The sequence below is a fragment of the Drosophila mojavensis genome, unplaced genomic scaffold, assembly GCF_018153725.1.
Source record: "Drosophila mojavensis isolate 15081-1352.22 unplaced genomic scaffold, ASM1815372v1 contig_81, whole genome shotgun sequence".
In the NCBI taxonomy this organism is placed as follows: domain Eukaryota; kingdom Metazoa; phylum Arthropoda; class Insecta; order Diptera; family Drosophilidae; genus Drosophila; species Drosophila mojavensis.
The window spans coordinates 3084125-3096927 of record NW_025318907.1 but is presented as its reverse complement, the minus strand read 5'-3'; the positions used below and the strand labels follow the sequence as shown (position 1 = coordinate 3096927).

The 12803-nt window shown below is 39.3% G+C and overlaps 2 protein-coding genes and 2 non-coding genes across 6 annotated transcripts; 2 read left to right on the top strand and 2 right to left on the bottom strand.

The window, feature by feature from the left end:
* Nucleotides 1–634: 634 nt before the first annotated feature.
* Nucleotides 635–11258, bottom strand: LOC6580603 (F-box/LRR-repeat protein 20). Of its 3 annotated transcripts, none has more exons than XM_032730357.2 (9): nt 10562–11258; nt 3836–3952; nt 3697–3780; nt 3509–3603; nt 2743–2920; nt 2485–2673; nt 2013–2306; nt 1737–1949; nt 635–1645 (listed from the first exon to the last, which is right to left on the bottom strand). In XM_032730357.2, the coding sequence occupies exons 1-9, from the start codon at nt 10595–10597 to the stop codon at nt 1538–1540; spliced, it is 1314 nt and encodes a 437-aa protein (XP_032586248.1). In that variant the 5' UTR covers nt 10598–11258; the 3' UTR covers nt 635–1537. The 3 variants fall into 3 exon arrangements, with proteins under 3 accessions (XP_032586248.1, XP_032586249.1, XP_043867239.1); XM_032730358.2 differs by lacking the exon at nt 10562–11258 and adding an exon at nt 8600–8865; XM_044011304.1 differs by lacking the exon at nt 10562–11258 and adding an exon at nt 4423–5678.
* A 637-nt stretch (nt 11259–11895) lies between these two features.
* On the top strand, nt 11896–12417 carry LOC6580602 (small integral membrane protein 12). Its single transcript, XM_002006392.4, has 2 exons — nt 11896–12120; nt 12195–12417. Exons 1-2 carry the CDS (start codon nt 11991–11993, stop codon nt 12323–12325), a joined length of 261 nt encoding a protein of 86 aa, XP_002006428.1. The 5' UTR covers nt 11896–11990; the 3' UTR covers nt 12326–12417.
* Nucleotides 12418–12442: 25 nt separating this feature from the next.
* Nucleotides 12443–12515, bottom strand: Trnar-ucu. The gene has a single exon. It is a non-coding gene; the product is annotated as a tRNA-Arg (tRNA).
* A 205-nt stretch (nt 12516–12720) lies between these two features.
* Trnam-cau lies at nt 12721–12793 on the top strand. Its single transcript has one exon. It is a non-coding gene; the product is annotated as a tRNA-Met (tRNA).
* Nucleotides 12794–12803: the final 10 nt, after the last annotated feature.

Sequence of the window (12803 nt, the reverse complement as noted above, 5' to 3'; positions counted from 1 at the left end):
TATTTCCAATTTGAAATGTTACACCCGCTCTTCATTTTGTGTGGAATACATTTACAAAATAGACAATTATACATGTATAGAGTTATATAATTAAATATATATATATTTTGTTTTCTCATAATGTATATATATATATATTGATTTATTTACCATGTGTGTTTATGTAATGTTTTAGAAACGTGATCCATCTGTTTGTTTGTTTATTTGTGTGTAAAAGATTTGCTTGCACTTGAACGGTTACTATTTGTAGTTTTTTGTTTTTTCTCGTTTTTTGTTTTTGTTTTCAGTTTCTGTTTGTTTTCGATTTGTTATGGTTTAATATACAATTTGTATTTCGTTGACATTGTGTGCAGCCAAACACAAACACAAGCACATCTATGCCAATGTGTGTGTGTGACTATATATATGTATACATAGTGCATAATGTATAATGTTCTTTGTTAAATATATGTATATGCTTACATATGATTTAGCTGACACTAAATAAAAAAAAAAGAAAGAACGGAATATAGCAACAGTTATATTGGGAATTAGCCTAAAAGTATTCATTGACTGTAAGGTGTCTGTGTGTGTAGTTGTGTGTGTGGGTGAACGCTTTGTGGTTCTATCGACATCTTTAGACTTGATTAAAATCTCAGTTATGTATATATATATACATATACACATATATTAGTTATTATATGCATTTGCTCTCACTAATCATAAAATCATAATTTTATCAACACCTAAACAGCATGCAAGCAAGTTGTATGTGTATGCTTGTGTGAGCGTGTGTGTGTGTTTGAAATTATAGAAAATATTCAAGTGAAAATATATGTATACATACATATACGTATATATATGTACGTATATCTACATGCAAAAGCAAAACATGTTTAGCTAATTTGATTGACAATTATTCTTAGATGTAAAACAGAAAATACGTATAAGATAAATGAAACAAATACGAAAACATTACAAATAATAATAGCTAATAATACACACAAAAATCATTAAACGTTATCCAGTTAACATAACAGCTTAGCGTATTAAATAAAATAATCACAATTTTACATGTTTGAAGGACAGAGTTTTAGAAACTCTTTCGAAATAATAAAACTAAAGACTATTAAAAGTGTTTTGCTTCGATTCGTTTTAGTAAAACGAATTTCGTTACAATTTTTGTGTGTTTCGAATGCTTAAATATCGAGTTATTAGAATCTTGCTTTAGTTATACACAGTTTCTATCGGTGTGTGTGTGTGTGTTTGTGGGTGTGTAGGTGTTTATGTGTGAGCGTAGCTGTGTTTTGCTTTGCTTCCTGCACATATCATCCATCATTCCAGTATTCCAGTATTCCAGCATCCACCATCCAGCATCCACCATCCACCGTCTATCGTCCATCGTTCAATAGTCGTCGCCTTCAAGCAATTTGAGATAATACAACATCGCAATGAGCATCAGGCTTAGGAGCATGGCAATCAGGATGATGCAAACAGGCCAACATCAGTCCGTGGCAGATTTGCGCATTATCCTTCTGGCAAAGCCAATGGCCGTATCTCAGAGAATCTCACAGCAGCGACAATATCTTGGACGATGCCCCGTTGTCACAGCGGGCGGTGTGACAGGTGCAAAATAGGCGTGCACCTTGATATTTGGTAGATGATTCTGCAAACCAGACAGACAGTTTAACAAATGATATATACTCTATAAATGTACAAATATTTATATATATGTATATAGCTGCTACCACGCCCACCTTCAGCTTGCGTATGGCCGCGCGTGAAATGAGCTGGCAGTCAAAGAGCTCGATGCGCTGCAAATTGTGGCACGACACTAAATGCTCCAGCGTTCGATCCGTGATCAATGGACAATTGTCCAGCTCTAGCACCGATAGACTCTCAGCTGCACAGCTGCCCGTGGTCAAATGCCGTATGCCATCGTCCGTAATCAGTTCGCAGTGCGACAGCGTCTGCAAAAGAAACGAACATTACATTAAATTGACTCAATTATGGGATATGCTGAGGCAGCTTACCAGCTTCTCAAGACTGGGACAGCCGGTGGCCAGGTGAGCCAGCGTCAGATCCGTTATCTGGCTACACTCCTCCAGATCCATGCGCTCCAGGTACTTGCAGTTACGGCCCAGCGCCTGAAAGCCAATGTCCGTAAAATTGCGACAGCCCGACACCTCCAAGGTGTTCAACTGTTGGTTGTGCTGCGACAAGGCCATCAGCGAGAGATCAGTTAGTTCCACACACTTGGACACGCACAGCTTCTGCAGTCGAGGGCAGCACGCGGCCAACTGCCGTATGGACGTGTCGCTGATGGTCTGCAAAGACAAAGATATAGCTATAGATATAGGATATAGAACACTTCATATGTCACATTAAGTCAAAGCTTTAGATATTTTATTTTGAGCTCCTATATGGACACCTAGAAAAACAGTATTAACTGGGCATTTGCTTAATTCCCCAAATTTCTATAACATTTATTAATTAGCCAGTTACCTCGCAGCTGTGTAGATTTAGCACCATTAGATCGGGACAGTATTTGGCCAGGCACGTGATGGCATTGTCGTTTATTTGTTTACAACCTTTGCTGCTGAACTTTCGCAGTTTGACACAACCGCGTGCCAGCGCCTCGATTCCATTCTCGGACACCAAATGGCACCAGGACACATTGATCTCCAGCAGATTCTACAAAATAGACACACACGCAAATTATTTAATTTTTTTCTGAATATGTCGAATATCGTGTTGCCTTACCGGACAGCCATCCGATATATATTTGAGGCTATTATCTGTTATGTTCGAGCAGGAGTCCAAGTTGATTGCAGTCAGTTTGCTGCAGTATCTGCTTATTTCTGCGACCGCGTTGTCTGTGATCTCCTTGCACTTCGACAGATCCAGGTGTTCGATGTTGTGGCAGTGATTTGCTAGAGTTCTGCATAATTAAAAAACATTTTTTATTAAATTAATATTTGGAATCGAATCCATGATTAATAATATGAACATGTTTTCAATTTCTCAATTCTTTCGGTTTAAGTCACGACAATTCCAACTACACACACACAAAAGGAAATAACTGTCTCTATATCCTCTCGTTTTATTGCGCTGGACTCTCTTTTACACAACTTCAATAGTCAGCTGTGTAACGTAGTTTTTTCCCTTGTGTTTCATTGAATGTTTCTCACTCTCTCTTTCCTTTGAGCAAAGTTGAATTTTGTTGTTGGTTTTTAAGCTTGCTTCAACACGATAGCAGACGAATTGAGTGAGATTTTGTTGCTGCACTCGTAATTGCGCTCTCACTTTTGTGAGTGATGCTCTTTTGCTATCTCTTCTTCTTCTCACTCCCCTTGCTTAGTTTCTTTTTTTGCCTGCTTCACAATGATTAACAGTAATGTGAGAGATTAATGAGGGCATGTGATTGAGTGCAGCAATTAAAACGCACTCCATTCCCTTTGAGTGAATTTAAATTTATTGTATATATATACATATGTATATATACGTAAATATATTTTTTTTTACTTACTTTATGGACTGATCTCCCACGAATTGGCAACCACGTAGCGATAGGGATTTGAGAAAGCCGCCGCATCGTTGCGATATATTCTCGATCACCGGACCCTAAGTGAACGACGTGCGAAAGGGAAGAAAAAGCATAATGATAATTAAATGTAGGTATGTAACTCAAGCTATGCATAACGATTAAATACACACCTCGATATCACGTTGGAAATCGAACAAATTGATTTTCTGCCAGCTGGAACCGTCTAAGGCGAGCACATTCCAATATTTGCACACCTACGCACAATTAATTTAGTTCAATCTGTATGCATATTGATATTGAGAGACTCACCTGGGCACAGCGGCATAATGAGACGACATCCAGGTAGGAGAAAACGCGCAGCAATACCTCCTTTGGCAGTTGTTTGATTAGCTCATCGTCCACTTCGGTGGCGCCTAGGAATGTTTGCTGTGAATGAATGACAAAGTCATGAGCCAGCGTTCACACACTCACACACACGGATGTATATACACCCACACAAGGGTTAAATAAATATATGTATATGGAGTAATTTGTTGTTTATTAGAAATTGATGCGATTGTCGTACCAAAACAAAACAATTGACTCCAATCTTAATTGAGGCTGCCCCAAAAACAATGCTCAAACAATAAACGAAAAGAACAAATTAATTGATGAACAATGCTCGAGACAGAAAGAGAGAGAGAGAGAGAGAGAGAAAGATAGAGGAGAGAGAATACAACAGGGCGAGGCGAGACGTGGGGCTATGTACAAAATGATAGCCTTGATGAATGACCGCTGAGAGATGCCATATCGAGTGAATGGAGTGGAAACCGAAAATCAAAGCAATATTTGTATTTGTTTTTTCTTTGTTTTTGTTTTTCTGATTTGTCTTTGTTTTCTTTTGTGTTTAATCTTACGGGCTCGTCCTGTTCCACACCGAGCTGCATTTGCATTTGTGTGCGCTGCTGTTGCTGCTGCTGCTCTACAACGCACGCTTCATCTGCTGCTGGCGAAATTGAGGAGGCGCTGGATGAGTAGCTGGCGCTGACGCCGCTGCAGGTGCCACTGCCACTGCCGCTATTGCTGCTGCTGCTGCTGCTGCTGCTGCTGCTGCTACTGCTACTGCTGCTGCTGCTGTTACTGTTACTGTTACTGTTAACAGTCATAATGCTGGCGATGGGCGCTGCGCTGCCAAAGGTCGCTGTGCGCCAAATGCTGCTACAGATGCCACTGATTAGATTTGTGCTGCCGCTGCCACCGCCGCTGCTGCCGTTACCATTACTGTGGCTATTATTGTTGTTCACATTGTTGTTGTTGCTGCTGTTGCTGCTGGTATTGCTCAGCTGTAAGCTCAAATTTCGATTGGCATTCGCATTGTTGTTGTTCTCTGCGCTGTCGTCCAACAAGTCGGCAGCAGCGGCTGGCGTCAACGCACCTACACTGACGCTGGTGCTGTTAGTTGCCGTTGTACTGGCGCCGCTGCTGCTGAAACTTCCGCTACCGCTAATGCTGCTGCTGCCGCTGGGTGGACACAGCAACTCAATACTGCCAGCAGCGACTCCGCCACCACCTCCACTGCCGACGCCACCGCCACCGCCACCACCCCCGTCATCAGCACTGCCTCTGCCACTGCCACTATTGGGCGCAGCACTAATACCACTACGCGCAAACATCAAGGGTTTGTGTAAGCTCTTCAAACGCAAAACGCTAGCGTCTAGTAGCGTCGCTTTAGTCTTTCTTTTGCCCTGTGTTCTTTAAAGCTTCAACTCTTCGACTGACGCTCACTGACGCTCACTCACTCAGCGAGAGAGCGAAAGAGAGAGAGGGAGATAGGCCTTAACCGTTGCTCGCTGTTGTTTGCGTCTTCGTGTGAATGCACGATTAAATTATTCACAAATTGCGTATTTGGTTATGTCGTGATATATTCCCCTCTCTTCGGCTTTTGTTTGTTGTTGGCTGCTGCTGCGGCTGCTTGACGAAAACAAACCATAAATTTATAATGAAGAGACTTCGTCGCGCTCTCTTGCGTTGCTGCTCTTCGAATCGCGTATTTAATCAAGAGCGTTTAGTTAATCATTCACCCCGCCTCTCTTCGTAACGAGTGCACTTTTTTGCTCTTTTTTTTACACCAGGAACTTGTGTTTGTTGAATTGTTTTTTCATTTTTTATTTTTATTATTGTTGCTTTTGTTTCGATATTTGGTTTAGCTTTTAACTTTATAGCTACGCGTGGCGCGCACGTGAGAAATAGAACAACAGAAATACATATTAAAAGACATTATAATATTACCCAAGGTTGACGTCGTCACATTGCAACTTATGCAAATGCAAATGAATTTCTTTATAATGTAATACATATACATACATATATATACATACATACATACATACATACATATATCGTTTTATATTTGTCTTCAACCTATATGGCCATCTGATCTTTCTGCCTCGCGCATAATTGACAACTCACACGCTTCGCGTTATGCCTCCGACTGAGACCCCAAAAACGGACGACCAGTCAATGACCATGCGCCAACTCCCCTTATTCCTCACCCCCTCCCCATTATATATACATCAATATATTTAAAGTGTATGGCATTCAGCTTAAATGAAAAACCATCAAAGCCAATTTAACAAGGCAATCGAACGTGTTGCGAATTCGAGTAAAGCGACCAAAGAATAAAACCACACACATACATACATACAAGCCTACAGCAGACCAGCTGATTGGAACTTGATGATCGGCTCAATAACTGGAAGTAAGCAGCGAGTGACCAAAAATACATGCAAACCTTAATTACATTGAGACATGTAGACATACGAGTATGTGTGTATAAATATTAATATGAAAATAATGAATATAACATGACGTATTATTCATATACATATAAATAAGTAGTTCATTTATAAAGTTGATGCTCAATATATAAACACTTATGTACATAAATATATACATACATATAAGAGTAGTCACAATAGAAATGTCGCTACTCAATCCGTGTTCATTTATCAAAAGCGAAGCTTAAGCAAATCAAAAGAGCGAGCAAAAGCAAACTGTAGCCTAAGAGAAGACCTCAAATTCCTTTTTCCTAATTGTTATTACTGGACACACATTTACATACACAGACTTATGTGCCTACATGCATACATATGCATGTAATATATTACAATAGATATCAATAATGGTGAATTATTTGTCACATTAAAGATCATTAAATTGCTGATTGGAGGACTCATGCGATGAACGACAACGCTTTTAAATTAAATTGGTATTTATATAAGTAAAATGCAAATATACATATGAATTTAAAAAGGCATGCATGACACACACGTTGCATGTTCATGTCTTTATGTCTATGTTAATTTGTAGCCTTGCTTCAATGGCTCGCAGCAACAACTATCAACATGCTCTTATATGGCCAACTCTTATACTGTCAAATCTATGCGAATCTATGTAACGGATATGATACACAAATCGTACTATGATGCACTTACATTGGAATAGCATACTGAAAGGGCTGAGCGGAAACAGCAACAAAGAGAAAGAAAGAGACAGAGCGAGAGAGGGGTGAGCACACAGTTATCGCATGTTTCATGGCTCGTGTGAAATCATCTCACATCAAAATTCTTATTTATTTTAACTCAACTAAATGGCTTCAATTCATTTCGCATGATTAGGTGCACACTTTTCACTTGCCACAATGAGAAGCGACGGTCACACAGAAGGCAGAAGTTTTGATTATTTTCCCGAGGGCCGTTTGAGAAGTAATTGATATTACAATTAAATTTGTTTTGTCATAAAAAAAAAAACAATGAACAATGTATGATCAATAATTACATCAATCAACAATATATGCATTCGTTTATAATTAATAATACATGAGCTGCCCTCGCTCGAGTACGTGATTCTGGGTACACTATTATCTGGACGTTGTACACTGATTTGTTAGGAACGTCGAAGCTACAGCCCAAGTCTCACAAAAAAAGAAGAAGATGAAAAACACGCTCTACGAACAGCTGAGAGGCATAATGTCGAAAATAAATTGGAATCGTAAACGCAATTGCGGTACAAAAGCAAACGCAAAAATAAAAGCGCAAAGGTGCTAAGAGACGAGAGAGCGAGAGAGTGCTTAATGGCTACGTGTGAAAGAGATAGAGACAATGTGTTGATCGTCTTAAAAAGTAAACAATATTAAAAATGCAAACTCTGCATATCGAATACTGTTGTCTTATTGCTTTTATGGACAGCGACCTCGACCAAATGTAATGGACAGAAGAACAACAAACCTATATGCATATGTATGTATGTGTTTGCATATAAAAGCTATTTATATTTGTATTCGAATATAAATACAAAAAAAATTGGGAAGCGAACTGCATTTATATAAGCCATGGCCAAATCAAACAGCCCAGCTAGCCAGTCATGCAGTCAGCTGTGTGTCAATTGGCGAGTCTATTGCACTGATATACATACTTACATATGTACATGTATATACAAAAAGTATATGACAATCTGTATATGGGCCTCTCGAAGGCCACAAGGTCACCGAAAACTGGGTCAGTCGTGTGCATATCTGTGCTACATACAGTTATCTATATGAATGTACATATGTACAATATATATACATATGTATGTATGTATGTATGTGCGTACGTGCATCTGTCTGCGTGTTTTTTGCATGATGTACCTAAAAAGAATTATGCGAGCACGCAAATAACAATCAAAAGCGAGACGCAATAAAAGCAATGAAAAAGAATTAAACCTTATCACCATAGACAGAGGCACAGAGAGACAGCTAAATTACAAAAGCATAACAATTTCCCTTTTGCAGCAGTGTGGGACCAACTACCGTTGGAGCGCAAAACAGACAGCGATAAAGAACAGAGAACAGCTGACGACACACAAGAAAAAAACACACACAAACTAAAGGCAACTGTAATAAAGTGTTATATGTATGCAAAAACACCAGTCACACTCACGAGCACATATGTGTAAGAGCGAGCACTAATACATTTACACTTAAGTTTTACATGTCCAGTTGATAATAAAAAAAACACACTAAATAAATAATTAAAATATAAAAACATCGCGTACCATTTGTTTTATAATGTTTAATTTCTGTTGAATTCGTCTTATTTAATTACTGTGCGACGATTTACATAGTACGCGCACCAATTCAGCAAAAGAATTTCAAAGATTTCTACACAAATAATTTTGACTTTTTACTTTTTGTTATGTGGATGCGCTGGAAAAACCAAATTCACACAACCAGAGTAAATGCAGACACGCGAGACAATGACAGCGCAGCGACGACCGCAACAACGCGACGACATGGATAACAACAGAGCACAGAATGGTAACTGAGCGAGCAGCGAACAGCTGCAGCTCGAATGCGCTCTGCTCGGGCCTCGAAAATGCATGTGGGGTCACACTTACACTTACACACATACACACACTACATACACACACAAACATATACTATAGAGCGCGCGCCAGATGCGTGCGAGGGGGCGGTACAATGCACCCACAAAAATAACAGCACGAAAGTCTCAATGAGAGCGTAGGTATGAGTGTATGTGTGTGCGCGCCGAAGGCAGAGCGAACGGACGAGCAACTGAGTGAGAGTGAGAGAGCGCAAGCGTTTGACAAACAAAAACAAATGTCGGCATGGAACCAACTAAAATTCCACTGCTGCGTTTAAAGCGCCACCAACACCACCACCACTAACACTATGAATGGCTGTATTTACATACATACATGTACATATGTTTGCATTCACTTTTTAACTGCATGCATAGTGCTGCCAGACAGTTGTAATTTCATGTCAGCTGTTTTTCCCTGTGGTCAATGTTTGCATTTGTTGTTATTGCTGTTAACTTATTTTCAACAGCAATCTAGACACAATCTAACTGTAAACGAGAACTCACACACACTCATAGTCAGATTGACTCATGTACATTTTTAATCCATTTTAGACAGCTAAGAACGATAGCTACAACGCAAATCAAAATCAGACACCTTCCGTCTTCCCCTTCAGGCAATTAGCATGGGTTGGGCAACTTTATAAGCGGAGAGTGGATTGCGGGCTGTTGCACTCTGCTTCCAATTAGACGTCTAGCGCTGAGTCAAACACACTCTTACGCTAACCTTCGTCTGTGTGGATGTGTGTATATGTATTGAAGACTTCAAAGAAGTTCCTAACACTGGTCATTAGCTGGGAGCTAGACTGGATGTGAACAGTTACGACAGTGGGGTCGACGTCAACGAGTTTATTGCACTTTTGCTTAAGTCGCTGTTAACTTGTGTAAAAAGACAAACAGTGAGACAAGTTTGGGGTTGGGTTAGCAGCCACTTACACTTTTAGGAGCGGTTAGGGCATGAGAGCAACAGCGTGCAACGCCAACAAAGGCGACATTTTGCTCGTGACAAAGAACCAACTTGCTATAAAAGAAATCATAAAAGGAAATAAATGTATATACATGTATGTATGTATGTGTGTATGAGCAAAACACAACTGCAATCGTGTATAAGAGGGAAGTAGGACGAAGGGCGGTAATCTTGTTTGACTGACTGTCTCGCTGTCTGGAGTTTATGTGCGAGTGGTGTGTGTGCGGGTGAGTGTTGTGGCTGATGCGCGCAAACAAAAGAGCAACAACTATGAGCATATACTCATAGATTACTTACACACATTCGCGGATATTTTTAAATGGAATAGCCAATGAGAGGCAATGAAGCTGTTTATTGTTGCCTTTGGCTTTTATTGCTTTGATTGTTGTTGGCACTGCGCTTAAATTGCATTCCCAGTCAGCTAAACAGACGAGACAAAGTAAAGGAAACACCAGATTCTCATAAGCGCTACCAATATGGGTTTAGCCTACACCCGCCCACACACAAAATAAACAAGGTTCTGTTTTCTTTACGTTTTATGACGCTTTTCGTGTGAATGGAGCAACATACATATATATATATGTATTTAGAGACACATACAAACATATTTGCTGGCATCCAGAGAAGGACATACATGTATAATGTATGTACATAAGATATTCTACTTACATCGATTCGATGATGGCGATGGTTCGAATTGGTCATTTTATGCGTTGCGAATTGCTGTCGTTGCCCTCTCTCTCTCTTTCTCGCTCACGCTCACGCTCTCTATCTGTGTGGAGATATTTTTCTTTGTTGGCCGGCCGTTACGGCGTCTCCTTCCCACGCGCACAACAGCACACGCTCTTCAGTGCCTGTGTGTAAGTGTGTGTGAGAGAGAGTGTGGGTAAGCAGGAAATTATGCGTCGCACTGCGGCTGCTGCGCTTGTTTTTGCTGCTGCTGCTGCTGTGTTTGTACCAGTTGGTTGTTAATGCACTGGAGTTCTTTGTTCTTTTGCGACGTTGTTGTTTTAGCTGCTGCTGCTGCGGTTGCGTCGTTATAATTATACATTATAACCAACTGAAATTGGAATTAAGCCGACTTGTTTCTAATGCGTAAATAACTTTTTCCCTGTCGAGCATTTTTTTTATTTTGTTTTCGATCGTTATTTGCAGTTATTTTTATGCACATTACACTAACATAACGTATATAAATATACACAGCGATAAGATATTACTTTTTTATCTGTTCTCAATTGCGATTTTGCTTTGCAATTGCAACATTACAATGAAAAGTCTGCAATACATTTAATACGTTTCGCCACTCTTTGCGCGTCTCGCTCTAACTTTGTTCTGTTTATGTTTATTTTTCTTGTGAAAATTTCGACGAGATATCCACAAAGAAACGATGAATCCGATGAATCGATGCAAATCAGCTGTGCAGCGTTTCTGCTCATCTCTATGGGCGACATGTAATATACGATGAGCTATAAAATACAATTCAGCTGTGAAATGTAAAAAAATGTTAGTTAACAGTTGAATACGAAATAAATGGGATAAGTTTTATGTGACGTTCATCAATTCGTGAAGAAAATCTATCGAGAGTTTACTGCACTGCTGAGAATCGATACGAAGTATTAGAATTTCATGACATCATTCGACGCAAAAGTACTTAACAAATTATAAAATAATTAATTATATTTATACCTGGTTTAAAAAGGAATTCAATGTAAATTATCATACAATTTAAATGTGGGCCTTGTGTATACGCTAACTATCGATAACCAAGGCGATAGTGCGCGGTTTCAATTTAAGATTAAATAATCGATCCATATTTATCATTTTATTTATTTTACACGTGAAATTTATTTAAATTTAATTAATAATTGATTTACAGGACATATTTTGTACCATTGGTATAAATTAAAAACATATTTCATTATTATTCCATATGAGCAATAGAATCCACTTTTAACCGGTGCCGCAAGTGTGACCATATTTTCTGTCCAAAATTAATACGTATTTAGTATTCTGTGCGAATATGCATTCAGCATTGGTTTGTTGTGCTTTCCGTCAGAAATCTTTCTCGTATTGTTTCATCAAGAACTAAAATCTAAAAATGTGGCCGGTAATTATGGCACTTCTGCGGCGGAATGCTGTTTACATCACTTTACCAGTGGCGGCCGTCGTTGGATTTATTGGCTATAATCTCGAGAGCCTTCTATCCGACAAGTACACGCCATATAGTCGTGAGTGATATTTTTACTCGTAACTACATAACATGCCAAAATTAATATCTATGTACATATATTTTTAATTATAGCTTCCATACAAGAGATCCGCTCTCAACGCCAAGTTGCTGAAATAGAAAATGCAGTTAATGTGGAGAAATTAAAGCTGTCGAGTCCCGTTCTGGAACGTAATTTATCGCCATCGTTGCAGCCGAAAACGTGATTGCAGATTGTAGAGTAGCATGTTACCTAATTATAAAAAATGTATATTAAAATTATAGTTTAATAAAAGTAAAAAACTAGATGACACTTCAAGTTTTAAGTCGAAGTTCCATTTTTACATCCCTTGCGGGGATCGAACCCGCGACCTTTGGATTAGAAGTCCAACGCGCTATCCTCTGCGCCAAAGGGACAGGTGGTGGACGCTTTGCCAATAACTTATACAAGCCAAGTCGAGTTTTTTCAAACTATTCTAAAGCAAAAGCTCACTGCGCCTGCCGGCTGCCTACAAAAAATTTATAACACATCTAAGCATATTTATTAAAGCTGTACAAACAACTTGAATGTGTCTAGAACGATTCTGAGTCAAGTAATTTGTTAAACGTAAAGGTGCTCATAGCCTCGGTGGCGCAGTTGGCAGCGCGTAAGTCTCATAATCTTAAGGTCGTGAGTTCGAGCCTCACCCGGGGCATGTAAATTTT